Raw genomic sequence first — 19,283 nt, forward strand, 5'->3', positions numbered from 1 at the left:
CCAGGGGTCAGTCTGCATGTAGTTGTTTTTAATAGCCTTCCATGTATTCATTTTATAATATTTTATAATATTATGTTCACAACCACAACTATAGAGTAGCCTAATGTTTTATCAGATCAACCTTTATTGTTAGATTCTACAATGCATAGCCAACAATTGATAATGCTTAAAGACTATTTTTTCAGTCAGCCAACTGCTATTCTTTAGATGAACAACCAAACAAATAAACAAATAATAAAATAACAACAAATCACCACTATCAACAAAAAAGTGGTTTAGGCTATTCCTTTTCAATTAGGCCCACTAATAACTTCGAAGTAACGACTTGGTCTGGGTGCCACTAGAGGTCCCTCTAACAAAAATGAAGGTGATTTGTATGGCGTTCCCTGTACGACAGCACTGCTGGTTCAGATTGTTGTTTCAGAACATTCACAACAAGGTTGAAATATCAAACAAGCAAATGCCTCCATCTGGAACAATTGTCCGTGCGTCCATGACAACACGCGTTTCTTCAACGATTACATTCATTTGCTAGCAAGCAGATAACTGCGCTAGCAAATCGGAAATTTGGAAAATTCCTGAAACGATAGCTAGATGATGCATCTCTTCTATGTCTAAAATCTCAGGGTTGGTTGTTGTTAGCTGGCTAGCTAGCTAGCTAGCTAACGTTATTGAACAAGATAGCTGGGTATGTATTTTTGACTCAGCTAGCTACTAGCTGGCTGGCTAGCTAGCTAGCTGTTTATTTCATGTATTTGACTCTAAATTTAAGCAGCTAACTAATCATAACTAATTTAGCTGTCTTGCTACGGCTAATTGCTGACAACAAACCAAACAATTGCATCTTAGCTAGCTAGCCAGCTAGCCTCGATACACAGAAGAATGAGCAGAAAACACCATCATTTGAAAGGAGCCGAAGTAAGCTGCTGTGTGAAATATTTTTTATTCGGATTCAACATTATATTTTGGGTAAGTACCAGTTCCTTACTTGGTCTTGTAGCAAGTGTAGCAATGTCATTTTGGTCCAAAATGGTAGTTAACAAGACAGTACTGTGTATTTTTGTTAGTTAACGTTGGGCTGGAGAAACCACAAAAACAACATTAGCTGACTACCTAGAGTAACTTAGTTTTACAAAACTGAACGAAATGATTGTCCACAGGGGTGCTAGTACCGTGTCTTATACTAAGTTATATGAACTGTATCAGAATATCTTATAATTCATTTATTACCTTACAACAACATTGAAACTTTAAGTCACACTGTAAGATAAGCTACTTATCGTTAGCTAATGAAGTAAGCTAAAATGTTAATAGCGTCGCCACTTACTCGAGTCGTGAGTGAATGTGCTTTATTTCTCAACAATGCTGTTTAAATTCCAGATTGCCCAAGTTTAGAGGTAGTTGACTAGCTACCTAGCTTGTATTCGACAGTATTCATTTTATTGTTGTAGGGTGACTGTTCTTTCAAAACTAATTATTGTGAAACCCCAAATGGTTAGTTGTGAGGAATGGATTCCAAGTCTCAAGTGTCATATTCACGGCACTGTTTCACCAAACTGCCCAGAAGAAGACAAGAGACATCACTTGAATGTCATTGTTATCTGCTCGTATCCTGTTAGATTACACTCTGTATGAAGTGTTAGTACTGGACATATGGCTGTTTGTTTAATGTGACTCAGAGATGGAACTTTGGGGAGGGTAAAATATTTAGTTGAACGTCTTGGTGGGATTGTGTACAACATCTGTATGAAAACTTCTGTTATGGGAACACCTTACTGGGAGCTGTCTCGTATGGTTGTATGATGAACTGGTATATCAACCCACTCTTCTTATTGTCAGCACCTCTCTCTCGCCCACGGGTAGTTGCCTAGTGATAGCAGTCTTCTACTGCGTAACAGTCTGTAGTTAGCATCAGTGTTTCTATTGTACTGAAACTTATCAGGGAGGAAATGGCATGTTGTAATCTTGCTGCTTGTGTCATCTACACTGCATGAATCAATAGCATGCACACACACACACACACACACACACACACACACACACACACACACACACACACACACACACACACACACACACACACACACACACACACACACACCTCTGCTGGGAAGCGATGTGTCCAGCAAATGATGGAGTGTGTGCAGAGTCTGGGAGTCCCTCCCTCTGATAATGAGGAGCCTCTTGTGTCATAAATTCCAGTCCAACTGCGGTTTTGTTTCTCCAGCGATGAGCAATGAAAGCCTTGTCTGTTGTTGTAAGGGTGTTGGTGACAGAGGTGTGTGTGTGTGTGTGTGTGTGGGGCTGTCCCTGAAAGCGGGCTGCTTCCCTCCACAGAAACACACAACCACACCCAGACCCAACCACAACCACTGCTACCATGGCCCCCACCCTGGCCTTCATGTTTGTGAGACACCCCCCTTTCCCTCCTACCCTCCAAATGTTAACCTTGCATAATGAAGGTCCATGTGAATGGGATTGTCAGCAGCCTTCCAGGCCCTGCTCTCCAAGTCTCCATCCCACCCACAGCATTGTTTTCTGGGGGTCGCCTGTAGGTCTGTGGCGGCTGGCCTGTGTGAACTTGAGAATAGCACAGACTGGCGCCTCCACTGAGTGGAAGTAACCTCCGAAGGTACTTTAATTGAAAAGAAGACGAGGATTTGGCTCATCAAAATGTGTGTGTGTGTGTGTGTGTGTGTGTGTGTGTGTGTGTGTGTGTGTGTGTGTGTGTGGTGTGTCTGTGTGTGTGCTTTTCACAAATTGGTAGGCTATGCACAAAGTTCGTATGTCACTTCCTCAAAGTTGACATGGAGCTGTTCTCCCCCTGGGCTGCCTGAGGGCACTGTATTATTTTCGCCTTCCTTTGTCTGACAGGTGTCTGGAGCTGCGGCGTCTCTCCTCCTTGTTGTATTTCAGGAGCCCCACAGGGGGGCTTGACCCTCGTCAGCCCTTACCTGTCCTCCCTCCCTTGGCATCGCTGAAAATATACAGGCGGGCGCTGTGAAACTGCCCATAATTACAGTGCCCCCGTTGCCCAGCTGCCAGTTTAAGAAGCACTCCTCAGGCTCCGTGGGGAGTGTTTGAGAGATGCTAGCCCTTAGTCAGTGCGCCCTTGTCCACACCCCCAACCTCGCTCCTTTTCCCGCCTACACCCTCAATTGTCTCCCCCGTGGCAGCTGAAGTGTCACTTTGCCCTGGCAACACTCCACCCCACCCCAACCCTCGCCTCCCCTCCGAAACTCGTATTCAAATAAGACATCAGGGTGAAGGAATGGCGTGTGGGAGTGAGGACCTTCCCACAGTCGAGTCTGAAGGGAGAGAATGCCCCCCCCCCCCCCCTTGTCTCCTGCCCTCCCCTTTGCCCTTCCCGTCCTCCCAAGACAGCCCTTTTCACCAGCACTGAGGCCTTTGTGTTGTCCGCCTGTGTGACGGCTTTGTCACATGGGGCTTCTCTCGCGGAAACAAAGGACAGCAGGGATTGTTTTGTGGTTGGGTTCCTTTTTGTATACGTTCGTGTGTGTGTGTGTGTGTGTGTGTGTGTGTGCCTGTTTGAGTGCGTGCTTGCGGTAGAGAAAGGGTGGATCGTAAGTATGCGTCTAACAATTTTATGTCGGCCCATTTATATCTTGAGTAAACTATTCGCCGTCTCTGAGTTGAGTTTTTGGATAGGTATGTGTTTTGTTTGTCAAGTCACATTTAGTCATGTAGCACATTCAAAAACAACACAAGTTGTACCAAAGGCAGCATTTGCACCAGATTATAATGCGCGTAATCTCCATATGTTTTGCAAGCAAACAAATGGCACACACATGAGTGTGTTTTGTTGGCCTAGTTGTTTTTCTTCGTGTGCTGTGTTAGGCTTTGGATATGTTTTTGTGTTTGAGAGAGAGTGAGTGAGTGAGTGAGCGAGCATATCTGTATTTTCCATCCTGTCTGGGTCCGGGTCCATCTAGCAGATGGGAACCACATGCACGTTTCTCCCTCTTCCCATCCTGCTCTGCACCATGGCACCGTTTGCACATTTCCATCCCCTTCCCAGCAAGCCCCTCGCCCTTCCGTTTGACTCACTCGACAGCGCAAACCCACACACACACGCACACTCACACTCACACTCACACTCTCACTCTCTCTCTCTCTCACACACACACACACACACACACACACACACACACACACACACACACACACGCAGACACTCAGTGGCACGAGAGAGAAGAGAAAAAAAACTAATGAGCCAGGAACTCTGAGTCACTTTCACAGGTTCTATAAATTATTGATGAGAGCAAACGTGCTGATATTGAGCTGCTGGCTGGCGATCAATGGCAGCTGTGGTTTCATCTTTTCCTTTTTATTTTTTAAACTTTCTTTTTTCCATTAACAATGATCTGCACGGGAGATGAGGGGGTACACCTGAATCTCCACTCCGCATAGGGCAATGAGGCAGAGCAGGAGGCAGCATATCTGGCTTGTTTAATATCCCATGCCAACACGCCAATTTGTGCCCCCCCCCCCCCCCTGTTAAAATTGTGATTTGCTAGAAATGAGGTGGGGAGGTATGGGCTTATATCACATTGTGTTGATCACAGTGAAAATATCTCTCCCCACTTTAGCTCAACACTAACATTAACGGCCTCTTCACGCAGCCAAGAGAATGGTTTGTATGTCTGAATTAGATGGCATTGTTACTGAGTAAAGTGCTCTCAGGGCAGGGTGACTCACGTTGCCATTTTGTATGCATAACCAAACAAACCATATTTCCCCTCCAATGACACTATTTCCAGTGCTATGCTACAAGTTGTGGCCATTTCCTTGGTTGACAGCTCTTCTGTCATTGACCCTGGATGACTTGGACATCCCCCCCACGAAGAGAATAATGGGATGAGGTGTTGACGAGGCCGCTGATGTCTCTCTTGAGTGACTACCTCTAATCCCTTCATCCACGTGGATCAGGCACAGCATCCCGCAGAGAGAGAGAGAGAGAGAGAGAGAGAGAGAGAGAGAGAGAGAGAGAGAGAGAGAGAGAGAGAGAGAGAGAGAGAGAGAGAGAGAGAGAGAGAGAGAGAGAGAGAGAGAGAGAGAGAGAGAGAGAGAGAGAGAGAGAGAGAGAGAGAGAGAGAGAGAGAGAGAGAGAGGAAGATGAAGAAAGAGAGAGAGAAAGGAAGGAAAGAAAGAAAGAAAGACATGAAATATATGAAAGACATGGAAATATTTAAATATACAACATTCTAACCCTTAGGTTTTCTTTAGGCAAACCAGAGGGTTAAAAGTCACTAAGAGTTATGCCGAAGCACAATACTACCAGTCACCAGTCCGGCTATACAGGCATATGAAGATGAGGTTGGGTAAAGAGACAGATAAAGGAACATTGAGAGAAACTGAGAGAGTAAATGAGGGATTGGGGAGCGAGAGAAAAGGAGTGCTGGCAGATTATTGTGAATGAGCATGGGATGGGATGGAAGGGAGAGAAAGGGAGAGTGATGCGATCAGAGCAGAGAGGGAGAGAGAGATAGAGAGACTGAGGGAGAGAGAGAGAGATAGAGATAGAGACAGAGAGAGAGGGCTTGCTCTAAAGGTATGAATGCTCTCCCAGCAGCATGTCTTTCCTAATCCCCACGGATTAGGCTGAGCCAGGGGCTAATGGGATTACTGGCCCTGACCAACCCCTGATACCTGACCTCTGTGTACTGTGTACGTCCTCTCGTTCCCCTCCGCGCCTTTCCACCCTGGGCCCCGGGCCACCATCCCAGATTGTTCCGTCCCCAATGAGATAATGAGAATCATAGGACGGGCACAATAGCTAACCTTGGGAGAAGAATATGAGCAAATGAAATAACGGAAAGTGTTTGTTAAGAGAAGTGGTGTGTCTCGGTGATTCAATCATAGACTGACGACAATCGCCCGAAATGGTTGCTGTGTGTTGGCTGGTGGCGGTGGAGGGAGGGGGAAAGAGGGAGAGAGGGGGAGATAGAGATAGAGAGATATGGATGGATAGATGGATGGATGGACTCCCTCTTTCCTTTTTTCCCCTGTTGTCTGAAAATATCTCTGTGGTTGCTATGCTATGCGCCTGAACGGAAAGATTCCCAACACACGTTCACACTTGCACTCCCAGTATCAGTATGCTGTTTTGCCATTTGCAACATTGTTGCAATGACAAGTGTAAGGTCCCCGTATCCTGACAACTGTGCCGTAATAACTGTACGACGTAGCTCTCCCAGCCGTCTTTCCTATGAATCCTATGTTGTCATTCTTTTGCATACTAATGACATTTTCTTCTCCTCGTGTGTGTGTGTGTGTGTGTTTTTCAGTTGCTGGGAGCTGCCTTCCTTGGCATTGGACTTTGGGCATGGGCTGAGAAGGTGAGCAGGCAGCACCGCAGACCGTCAACACAGCTCACATACCTCAGATTCCCCGTCGCCTTATTTATGAGGTTTCCAAAGCAACATAGTCAATTTCCTCAGCCAAGGCCTGTTTTTCCCTCTCTCTCTCTCTCTCTGTTCACTTTCTCCTGTTCACGCTCTCTCTTTCTCTCTCTCTCTTTCTTTCTCTCTGTCTCCACTCCCATTAAAGCCAGATCAGGAAATCAGCTTTAGCTTGTGCATTTTGTGAAACAAGTGTTCGTATATTGAATGTGACCGTCATATTGAGTTGTTTTATGGTCTTTTTTTTTATGACAAGCTTGCATGCCAAAACCTCAGTGGGATACAATTTAGAGATACCAAGAAGAAGAAAAAAACTAAAACAAAAACGAAAAGGCTTTGATCTCTCGCTGTTTGGACAAAGAGGGCCTAAGTGACGAAGTGGTTCTCACATGCTCTGGGAGTCTGGGTGTGTGTTTCCCTGTTAAAACCCACATGCGCGTAAATTAGAAACCACATGGGTTTCATTAGACTGTAAAACAGGAACAAACAACTATGCAGACTGGTACGCGCAGAAAGCGCTGAGAAAGCGAGCCGACTGAGCTCGAGTCGAAACCAAACGAGTTCACAACCACGCCCGGTTCACGGCCCCGAGTCATCTGTAGCAAAGCCATCCACAGCCAAACGGGGCCCTTCACGATTTGTCACTGTTACACCAAAAAGGTCAGCTCTGACATCGCCCGGCCATGCAGGCATGGGTGGCTTCTCCTTCGCGTGGACTACACTGAGGCAACAACAGTCAATTTGCTGATTAATTAGCTGGAAGTTGTACCAGTTAAGTGCCTAATTGATCGGCTAGCACAGGAGAGTTTGTACTATATGGTGAAACGTAATATTAATGTCTCTCTCATATGGCCTCTTGAATTACCTCACTAATTTAATGTAACTAAGTGGGTTGTAGATTTTCATTGCTTAGTCAATGACGCCACTCATGTCAGCAAATTGTATGTGATGGAAAAGACATCCACTAGCTTTGTCTCTTTATCTAGTTGTGTGTGAGATGTGTTCCTTTGGGACGTGAGCAGCTCGTCACGTACGGGTGTGAACACCGGTAATGTGCAGCAGGCGCTGTGGTGATCTCTTTGATCCCGCGTTCCCTCAAGATGGCCGTGGACCGCTGCATACGACCCACCTCACCGACCTTAATCTAACCGGGTTACCTGGCGAGCCGAGGGCCTGGAAAGTGTGGAAGTGTGGTGTTGTGCTTCGTGGACGTAGGGCTTGTTGTTGATGGTTTGTTGAGGTTTTGTTTGTCTGGTTGTCTGGCCCACAGGGAGTACTGTCCAACATCTCGTCCATCACGGACCTGGGCGGGTTCGACCCGGTGTGGCTGTTCATCGTGGTGGGAGCGGTGATGTTCATCCTGGGCTTTGCCGGCTGCATCGGAGCGCTGCGGGAAAATACAGTCCTGCTCAAATTTGTGAGTCTGTGCTCGATCCATTGAGCCTCTTATCTATCTCTCTCTTTCTTTTGTTTTTCACACTCGATATATATATTCTACCATGGCTTACATTCCATCTTCTCTTTCTTTCTGTGTTTCTTTCTTTCTTCCATCATGGTCCAATTCTCCATTTTCCTCAAAAGTGTGTGAGGGCTCTTTGAGATCTCGAACAGATTGAGGCTTGTAGAGCCGTGTGGCTGTATAGGCTCACAGAGATTTAATTTCTAGACATCTTTCTCTCACCGGAGGCGTACTGCAATAGAATGGCCATCAAACTTCATCCCCACCCTGTCTGTTAGAAGAGCCGTATTGAGAGATAACTTCCATCTTCCTGGTTTAATAGCCTCCCCTCCTAATGCCCTCTCGGAGGTCCCACTGTCTAGACACTTCTCTCAAAGCGCTGACTCTGGTCCTTTCTCCCCCTCTAAACTTGACTCAACCAATCAGGAGGTTCGACACTTCTCCAGCAATTGTTGTTCAGGGTCTTTATTGGTGTGATTCTTTTCTTTCCTTTTTTTCTTTTTCTTTCTTTCTTTTTTTCCTTTGCTCTCCCATGTGCTTTGCCTGAGCGCAAGCAGCCGTGAAGAAAATGAATCTACATTAATTCCCCCTCAGCCAAATGTGGTGGGCTTCAGGAGTAATGATACCCCCAAGCAGTGTAACTATGCACATAGGTCTCCCTGCAACAACCACTTTGTTCTCCCCTGCAGGATCCCGTTCAAATTAGCTGGCAGAAATGAACCAACCGCAGATTGATTTTAAAACGCAGGTCGTCAACAGAGGAATTGTGTGTGTGTGTGTGTGTGTGTGTGTGTTTGTGTGCGCGTGCATTCTGTGCATTTTGTGCCATAGTTGCAATGTTTTTGTAAGCCTAATTGATCATTTACAAGACCAGTCTGTGTAATGAGTCATATAGAAAACTGTTATCCAATTTTCATCAGTGTGAGGCCTGTTATGTGTGCACTTCGCTCTGCATTATCATCACATTAAATATGTAGAATTTACTGGATCCCTCTTCAAGAGGTGTCTTGGAGTCCCGGATGTGTTTAGTGAATACGTACATGCCTGGAGAGAAGAGGCACGTTGACGGTTCTCTTGGGAAGCAAACTTAAGGCGCGTAGCACAAAAACCGCCTCAAACAAAGAGATCTATCAAACAACAAAACAACCACCACCACCAACAAGTCTCTCAGGGGCTTCCGTTCCATTCTAAAAACAAACAAAATTGGCATGAACTGTGCATGTATGACTATGCAAATGAAACTGGGCCCTAATTTGATTTGGAAGGCTGTGAGCCCTACGTTAGGCGCTGTGGCGTTCCTATATCGCTGAAATAGGGCAACATCAAAGAGGCAGGCGGAGCGGAATTGCTATTGGCATGTATGCACACATAGGACGACTAGTAAAGCCTGTGTGTAAATCAGCCAGGATTTACTACTTGTCAGGAAAAAGCAAAGAAGTCCGTGAAACTATGAAGTAAATACCAATATTGCCAATAAGACAAGCGAAGGTTAAAATCGTATCTGGAAACTATCAGCTAAATTGTTTTGGAGTCGACCTCGATTAATTCCTTTTTTGGGCTTACAAGGTCAAAGAGGTGTGTGACGGTGAAAAGGGAATGACGGGGAAGGAAATGTATCATCTGCTTCGGCTCATTGCTCTCTAATACTTGGATGTGGCGTGTTGCCTTCTACATTTGAAATGACCTTTTATACAAAACATAGAATTAGATGGATTTGACTGTGAGACCAAACACAGGAAAAATAGAACAGCATCTGACCCGACTGTCTGTGTTTGTGGCATATATAGGGAAATACCTTATTATTTTGGGCTACCTATATGAAAAAGGCGCTTTTTGCACGACACTATTACTATACGACAATTCAACGTGACGTCACAACAACAAATAACTTACTTCCGGGTGGCTAACGTCGCCCCTGCCCATAGTAAACCTTAACAAACCAACAGGATTTTCCATGTAATTTAACCAGGCTACAAACACGTTTATTCATAATTGTGAATATGATAACAACACGTTTTATGAGTATGATCTTGTGAACTGAAAAAAGAGACGTTCCCGATGTCGTTGCTGTTGATATTTGTTAGCGAGTAACGGTCATATTGTAATGGTTTATTGTATCAAACTCGTAGTGACTGAGATCGCTACAATATCCAACTTAACGATGAACAATTTTCAGGACTGTTTGTAGCTTTCCAGCTATCTGTCTGGACACAATAATGTTTCCATACAGATATTAATAAAGTACATATCTATCTATCTTATTGACAGTATTGAAAACTTTGTCATTGTATTGTAGATGAGCAGTTTTGAGGGTTTGTGCTCTCTTAGCAGATGTGGTTGGACTGGAGTTAGCTAACTCAGGTCCCAGGTGTTGTGATTGGGCAAAATCAGTGTGATCAGCAGGGTTTGGCCGACCTGCATTATAAAAAAAGATTAAGTAACCGTATCATAGCCAAGCCAGATCACGCCACTGTGTGTGGTTTGTTTATTTACAACAACGGGACTAGCATTCTCACGCTAGCAAGCTTGCACGATATGCTACCCAACGTTATGCTACCATTATGCTACCCAACAGCAACCCAACAAAAACGTTTTATAAATGACCTGTGAGAAAATGTCTTCCGCAAATCCGGTCATGAGTGGTTGGTTGCCAGCCTGTCCACAGTTTGGTACCGTTAGATGCAACGAGACCGCCCGGTAAACGTACTAAGGCTGGATCTGTGCTAGCGTTATCCACCTGTCTTAGTCTCTGTATCCAGATTTTCTGTTGGGTCGATTTAGATTTTACCGTGGGAAAACGGAAAAAAAGCCTAAACCTAATTCTTTACATTCCTTGGTACATCTGGTATTACAACCCCAAACACAACACGTCTTCGGCATGACGTTAATCGATTCGTAAATTAACTACTATTGTACTGTCCTCGTTGAGGTGTGATAACTTCAACTAGACAGCGAGCTAAACTCTCTTATATTCATAAAGATGAAGAATGTCTTGTATTCTTGTTTGCAGATTTATTCTTCAAATTGTACTGAATCCACGACAATAAATTCAAGTGATCAAAGGGTGAAAGAGTAAACTAGAACACAAAAAGCTAAATGTTGCAATTAGCCAAGTCACCTAGTTCCATGAAGTAAAGAAAGCACATGTTAAGCTAACTGTTAACATTTCCTAATAGCATCCACGTTTTAACATTGCCTTTTTTAGCATTATAACTACGTTTTTAAACAATGAAATTAACTTAGTTATAACAAGATACAGCGATGCCTCTGCTGGGGAATCAACCTGTAATAAGGAATCTCTCCGGTGTAATGACCGTCAGCCTGCAGTTTCTACATTATTCTGAACAATTTTACCTGCCTACTTCCTGCACGGCTCAAAATTACAACGTCAAAATCAAAGTCTGGATGAGACTGAAATTTTTACAAATTCGACAATTCAAATTAAATGCCTAGAGGCAGAACAACTATAAACTACTATGCTATGATACTATACTAACAACTGTTGACAGGATGACAGTTAGCCACCCGGAAGTACCTTGGCAACCTTTGTTTACAAACATTCTGATTAGGTCTATTACAATGGCTCTATTTGTGTTTTACATAAAATAACAGCTTTATGTGGTTGTGTGCTACTACGTTTGTCTTGTATATCAGTGTCAGTAGCCTCTGGGGTAGCAAAAAAATATTAATTTAAAATGAAAAATGTATTTAATGGACAGATAAAACGAAGTGAACATTTTACGGCAATTATCCATAATATCTCCGTAATATCACACCTTCTTGTGATTCTAGTCAAGTACAGTTAATGTACACAAATCTTTTCACTGTCACTGTCAGTGACATACTGTACACAATCCATTGTTGTGATGCTGTCAGGTACAGTAAGAAGATAGTCAGGTGATGCTGTCAGGTACAGTAAGAAGATAGTTTGATCATATTTTAAACACATTTTAATGCAATTGTCCAGTCATCCTATTAGTGAATGAACATATACAGTAGCTTTAGTATAGGGTGACCAGACGTCCTCTTTTACCCGGACATGTCCTCTTTTCGAGACCTAAAAAATGTGTCCGGCAGAGATTCCAAAATTGTCCCGGATTTTGCCTCGTCGGATATTTGTCTTTCTCTGGGTCTTTCACAAACTAGTTTTTATGCCCTTACAAGTTTAGGAAAGGGTATCTCCCTTATGTTCCACCTTCTTGCGCGAGCTCTGACTAGAGAGAACTGTCATTGGTCGACCGCCCTCTCAGTGTTGCCAGATGCACGGTAATTATCCTCAAAAGACGATCATTTTGAGCATTTGGTACGATACTTCGCCATTTCCAATCTGGCAATACTGAGCACCTTGCCGCTTCCACTAGTTGCATTGTTTACAACAGCACATGAGTTGCTACCATTTCCTGCAGTGTCATACTAGCCAAATACAATCCACGCTTCTTTCAATAGGTTTTACATGTATTTACCACAGATAAGCCTACATATGAATGTCTGTTTATTACCTTGTGATGTGGATAATCATGTTTGATCTCATAAGAGCCATCTGTTTTTATGTTAAACTTTTGTTTTATAGCACATTAACTGTATTACCTTGTAGGCCTAATTTGTTTTAATATGAAAACAATGACATTTTTATAGAAGTTGTATAGTGCAGTAGGCTACAGAGGCAGCTTTTTATGTAATGTGAGTCCTTGTTATTTTTTTAAACGGCTGTTTAATAAAAAGTTCAAAGCGAAAATAGAGTTCAAATCTGAGAGAAGAAAACATGAAGGGCAAAATGCATCGTGAATCATTTTCTAATCGAAACGTTGCCCTTTGAATCGTTCTCGAATCGATTATTGTTTTGATCAGACACACCAAAATGCTGTGTCGCTCTGCCCTTGAAGGCACTCAACTCTTTGCGCATGTTATGAAGTTACCAGATGAATGTGCCCTAGTAATGAAAATAGCTTTACGCGATGCCCTTCTTCGTGGCACTTTAGAACCTATAGTGCGCGTTTATTAAATTAGGGCCCAGGAAGTCACAAGGGCATCTGGTATCCCTGCAGAAGTCTAATGATCGCTGTGCTGTAGTGAATAGTCTGTGTCCATTCTGATTGTGATGACTGGTCTGTGTTTGTCCCCTAGTTCTCTGTATTCCTGGGGCTCATCTTCTTCCTGGAGCTGACGGCGGGGATCCTGGCCTTCGTGTTTAAGGACTGGATCAAAGACCAGCTCAATCTGTTCATCAATAACAACGTCAAAGCCTACCGGGATGACATTGACCTGCAGAACCTCATTGACTTTGCACAGGAATATGTGAGTGGCCCTAGCCCATTGCCGTCGCTCTCTCTGGAGCTCAATGGATCTGATTCTGATTATTCTGATTCCCATTCTATTTTTCTTTGTCTGTTTGCTTATGCTTGAGTTTCTTCCAGCGGATTTGATTTTTCCCCCCTCTTTCTATCTCTCAAAGAGGTGCCACAGACACCCAAAGAATAACACTTTAAAGCCTCACATACTGGAGTTGTGTTTCTGTTGCGGGTGTATTATCTGTGCCTGTCTTCTCTACATCCTGTCTGATCCAGACTCTCCTGGCTTCTCAGCAGCTCTGTTAGGCCTCAACCTTGGCAGCCTGTAACGGCCTGAGGAGCTTTAAAGAGACCTGTGTGTGTGTGTGTGTGTGTGTGTGTGTGTGTGTGTTTGCGTAGATGTGTCTGCTTTGGTGTGTGTGTGTGTGTGTGTGTGTGTGTGTGTGTGTGTGTGTGTGTGTGTGTGTGTGTGTGTGTGTGTGTGTGTGTGTGTGTGTGTGTGTGTGTGTGTGTGTGTAAAGAGAGATACAGATATCAGTGGTGTCCGCTGGGTGCTGACTACCTGCGGGGCCTCTGTGCTTCTGTGTTCTGCAGTGGTCGTGTTGCGGAGCTCACGGGCCCAACGACTGGAACCAGAACATTTACTTCAACTGCACCGAGATGAACCCCAGCCGCGAGCGCTGCGGAGTACCCTTCTCCTGCTGTGTCAAAGACCCCGCCGTAAGCACAGAAACACACACACACACGCACACACACACACACACACGCTCACTTGAGTGTGGGCAAACACATACGTGATTGCAGCAACCACCGAAACACACACACACACACACCCACACACACACCCACCCACACACACAGACCCGTCAGACTACACGGACAAATTCATACTGATCCACAAAAGCACACACAAACACACACACACACACACAGACACACACAAAAGCCTGCACAAATAGACATATTCATAGTGAACACACAAACGCTGGCGCCTGCTATCCACACAAAATGCATGCTATCTAGTAAATACAATATATATATTTAAAAACATAAATACGGTGTTGAGGAGAAACTTTATTTATGTTGTACCCACATATCAGAAATCAATACCTACCTACCTACATCAGTCTATCCTGTTATATACACACGCTTAGTATTCCTGGGATATCTCAAAAGAATAATACACACAAACACACACACACTCACGCATCAACCCCCTTCATAGTCCTGTGCATGTACACACACCCAGACGCATGAATGCGCGCTCGAAGGAGCAGACTCCCACAAGGACGTGTGAGTGCACAGCAGATAAGAACCTATCTGGAAAATCACTTCTGGGGCAGAAGCAAAACTCAAGCAGATGTGGTTACGCTGAGTAAATGTTTCGCATAGAGATGATCTTGGATCAGAAACTCAATAGAGAAAGCTTGTCCACAAAGATGAACCAGGGGTCAGAGGTCATCACAACTGTGAGAAGCATTTGTACTAAAGAAATATTCAGTTTAGAGATGGAATGATTTGGGATCAGGCAAAAGCACCGTTTGTGATCAGTTAAGAGATCCTTAATGCCGGCCCAAACGAGAACGAGTTTAATGGCTGAAACCATCAACATGACAAAGTGGTGGGTGTGGGCAGTATTATTTTTGTATGCAGTGACCAGATACCTCTACGGTCCTCTGGGACTAATGGGAGATTTTTTTATTTATTTCTGTATTTCTGTCCCCAGGAGGATGTGCTCAACACACAGTGTGGATATGACGTGCGGCTTCAGGGGGTAAGTCTGTTCTTCGCTCCATGTTCTACTCTGTAGTGGGCAAATGCTCAGCCCGCACTCTCCCCACCACGGCGGAGTGGAGGGCCCTCAAGCCTGTCCGCCTGCCCGCCTGGAGAAGGAGGCACAGACAACGCCTTAGTTTATTTATCAGAAGCTTAGACTAGTTGCTAGAGAGGGGTGTGTGCTGGCCATAGGATGGGAGTAGTACAAAAAAACCTTCTCTACAGGCTGATACAGTGTACACACACACACACACACACACACACACACACCCACACACACCCACACACACCCACACACACCCACACACACACACACACACACACACTACAGCATCCTGCACCGCAGACCCAGAGTTCCCCTCTGATTATCTGATAGAAAAGATATGATAAATAATAAATGCTAGACTGGACACTTGATGGCTCTGTGCTGTCAATAATAATTATTTTATGAAGTCCTCCCTAGCACTAGATTGGCATATTGAATCCCAACTCCCAACCGGTCCATATTAAAAAACACAACTTCTGCTCATGAATCTAGCCCTAAACTTAATGCAATCACAGTGCTGTCGCTCGTTACTTATTTATATTCATCACACCCTGGGAAGAACACAAAAGTGACGAGGGCCCGTGTGCGAGTAGTGTGTTCATAAATACAGAAATACAAAAGGGATGGCGAGTGAGTGATAATTATGGAAGCAGCGATGAGAGGGAAATGTGTACAGAAGGCGTAGTAGAGAGAAAGAGAAAGAGAGAGAGAGAGAGAGAGAGAGAGAGAGAGAGAGAGTGAACATGTCCACACCATGTGGGCTTATGTGGATGACTGGTGTGTCTGAGCTCTCCTAGCCCAGGGCCTTAATAACAGTACCAGCTTTTAACAGTGATAATTAGGTTCCTGTTTTTAGCCTCGGGAAGGCAGTTGGGTCTGTAATTGGGAGCTCAGTGAGCGGCCTCTGCCAGCCTAGAGTCACGCTGTGTGTGTGTGTGTGTGTGTGTGTGTGTGTGTGTGTGTGTACGTGTGTACACATACTGTGTTGTAGTGTGTGTGTGTGTATATGTAGATGTGTCTATGCTGTGGTGTGTGTGTGTGTGTGTGTGCTTAGATGTGTCTATACTGTGGTGTGTGTGCGTAGATGTGTCTATGCTGTGGTGTGTGTCAGGGTGTGGTGACACTGTCAAAGCAGAGGAAGGGTGGCATCATACTCTATGTGCACATTTCTTTCCCCCAGCTAACCATGATTTGCGAAAGCAGCCAGCTAATGTTCCTGTTTAAACCTACCTTTTTATCTTTATTTGTTGGAACGTTGTCGAAAAAAGGCCTTGACAATTCTGATCGACAATCACATTTTCACCGACAGGTTTGCCTTGACATTGTGACGTTTGTGATGAAATTTTTGCGTATTTATTTATTAATAGTCCTTCATGGGTGCATTTGAAACTAAATGCGATGAAAGCAGATGGTGGGGTGAGTTGGCCAGGGCTGCTGGGTCGGAGGAGACGCAGACAGGAAAGACTAGACAGGAAGAAGACGCTGTGAAGCAGCTGAGGTCCAGCGCCCAGCCGGCCTGCTCTTCCTGTGCTGTTTTCATTGGCTTCCCTGGGAGTTCCGCTCAGGTCGGATTGGCTGGCTCTGCTTTTCTTAGCCGATAAATGTGCATCCTCCCCCCCCCCCCCCCTTGTTAAAAGAAAACAAAGGGATCCTTGGTGATATGCCTGTTTGGCTAAACAAAAGGGGAATGTGTGTGTGTCTGTGTGTGTCTGTGTGTGTCTGTGTGTGTCTGTCCTCCATTCTACATTTCACAGTGTCACTCTTAGCCCTTAAATCTCTCTCACACACAGACACCCTTAAATCTCTCTCTTACACACACACACACACACATACACACACACACACATCCTCTTTCTGTGTTGGCTGCCGGGCACATGGCATAAACTTTGTCTGAGTGCTGGTGGCAGAATGGGCTCTGGCTATAAGAGGCCCTGACCTGTTGGCATGGACTGTGAGCTGGCACAGGGCCAGGGTGGTGTTGCTGTCGGAAGGCGGGGGCGGGGCGGGGCGGGGCAGCGTGGGCTAGAGGCTTGCTCTCCATTCATCATCTCCTGCATAACAAGGTCTGTGCAGGTGAAGGCCACCGTGTTGTTCCTGTTAGCGTGGAAAGGTCACCCACCAAAAAAAAATCAAATAATAATACTTATGTGAGTGAGTCTACGGATAGTGCATAGAGATATTCAGGCAGAAGACAAAGTTACAAGCATGTCATTCAACATAAATAAATTAATACAAAGTCAATCTCTTTCTCTTTCCTCCTGTGTTAGGAATTGGATCAACAGAAATACATCTACACCAAGGGCTGTGTGGGCCAGTTTGAGAAGTGGCTCCAGGACAACCTGATTATTGTGGCCGGGATCTTTGTGGGCATTGCACTGCTCCAGGTATCCACCCATTTGCCTATGTTTCTTTTGCGTTGAGCTTTGCTGCATATGTAAATAAGCTATGGACTCAACAGTGCCACCTGCAGGCCATTGCTTCCATAGTCAAGCGCTTCTTACATGTTGTGGTGTTAGGCTAAATGAGAGAAATAAACTGTGTTTTTTGTTAAAAATAATGCAATGGAATGGAAATCTGAGGTAGTTCTACTTGAGACTGAACATCTGACTAATGTAGGACAAGACTGAGGGGTATGCCTCTGTGGCTGGCCTGGTCTGGCCCTATGGGTTATCCACACCTTGAGAGTCTCTGCACGCTGAAAACTGGCTCAGTTATTTAACACATCTTTCAGTTTCACTGCATCTGTTTTATTTGTTTGTGGGGCTGGGATTTTACTAGCACTGTACTCTGTGAGTGTAGTTGCAGAAACGCTCTCTCTTCACACACACACGCACACACACACACACACACACACACACACACACACACACACACATTTTTAGAGATTCATCCATGCTGACATGAAGCCTGGGAGCGTTGATCACCAAACACGGACAGGAGTATTGATCAGGATGCTTCCTCGATCTCTCTCATGTTTGATCTAACCTCATGTCTGTTTGCTCGCTTGTGTGTGTGTGTGTGTGTGTGTTTGTGTGTGTGTGCGTGCGTGCGTGTGTGTGTGCGTGTGTGTGTTTGTTTTCAACACAGATCTTCGGCATTTGCCTGGCCCAGAACCTGGTGAGTGACATCAAAGCGGTGAAGGCCAACTGGTGACAGGAGGTTTTGGAGGAGAGGTGAGACGGAGTGAGAGCAGCGGCGAGGTAGAGAGAGGGGGGGGGGGGGGGGCAACCCCAACCCCCCACCCCCCCTCTCTGCTCTACCCCCTCCTGTCTTTTTTTCTCCCTCTTCCTCTTCTCCTTCCTCTCGTGTCCTGCCCGGACACAGAGCTCTGTCTACACAAAGGACAGAGGCCAAACACCCACGCACGGGAGCTCCCCAGGATCCATGGCCATGGAGGCCCACTTCACAAGCGGATTTAGGATTTGTTTTCATTATCCCGGAATTATTCCATTCCATTATTTTATTCTTGCTTTCTGTCTCTTTTGGCTCCTGTGTTGTTTAAGGGTGGGTTGGGGTGGGGGGGTGTGTGTGTGTGTGTGTGTGTGTGTGTGTGTGTGTGTGTGTGTTTGGTTCAGACTGATCTCTGGTTGTCTCATTTGTGTGCTGGAGGGATGGCCTGCATGGGAAGCCACACAAGTAGAGTTTTCTCTATCTCTCTCTCTCTCTCTCTCACTCACAGACACACACACACACACACACACACACACACTCGTTTTTATGGTTCTCATATCAGAGGTAATCACTGCTTACTGAAGTCTCCAGGCTCTCTCCTTGAATGATAACTTCTTAAATGCCATTACCATGTTGTCCTGAGTAGCAGGCAATTACCCTCTTCTTAATTGGAGTGGTCTGGGATTTGGAAGTGTCTGTGTGTGTGGGAGTGGATGTGGGTTTACATTTAGAGGGGTTAGGGGGGGAAGTGTGTGTGTGTGTGTGTGTGTGTGTGTGTGTGTGTGTGTGTGTGTGTGTGTGTGTGTGTGTGTGTGTGTGTGTGTGTGTGTGTGTGTCTGTGTGAGAGTGTGTGAGTGTGTGAGTGTGTGAGGAGGTTTGCACGCTGGGAGCGGACTGGGCTCTCTGGTTCTCTCTCGCTCACTCTCATGCAGCACAGCTCTACTTGACTGTAAGGACACGTCCTCCTCTGAGCCTTAACTGTGCTGCGTGACGAATAACCAACGCCCCACCAGCCTATGGGGTCATGGGAGAAGCCATCACTGATCTATTCCTCCTCCACTTCCTCTTTGTCTGTGGAGGTCACTGAACTGGGCTGGGTGGAGTGCAAACCTGCCCCCCCC

At 45.2% G+C, this 19,283-nt stretch overlaps 1 protein-coding gene across 1 annotated transcript; it reads left to right on the forward strand.

The window, feature by feature from the left end:
- Positions 1–387: 387 nt before the first annotated feature.
- tspan17 (tetraspanin 17) lies at positions 388–18,982 on the forward strand. The gene is made up of 8 exons (XM_012830736.3): positions 388–969; positions 6,309–6,359; positions 7,693–7,839; positions 13,006–13,176; positions 13,764–13,889; positions 14,896–14,943; positions 17,259–17,375; positions 18,079–18,982. The coding sequence occupies exons 1-8, from the start codon at positions 883–885 to the stop codon at positions 18,142–18,144; spliced, it is 813 nt and encodes a 270-aa protein (XP_012686190.1). The 5' UTR covers positions 388–882; the 3' UTR covers positions 18,145–18,982.
- Positions 18,983–19,283: the final 301 nt, after the last annotated feature.

The sequence above is a fragment of the Clupea harengus genome, chromosome 20 (assembly GCF_900700415.2).
Source record: "Clupea harengus chromosome 20, Ch_v2.0.2, whole genome shotgun sequence".
Lineage (NCBI taxonomy): Eukaryota > Metazoa > Chordata > Actinopteri > Clupeiformes > Clupeidae > Clupea > Clupea harengus.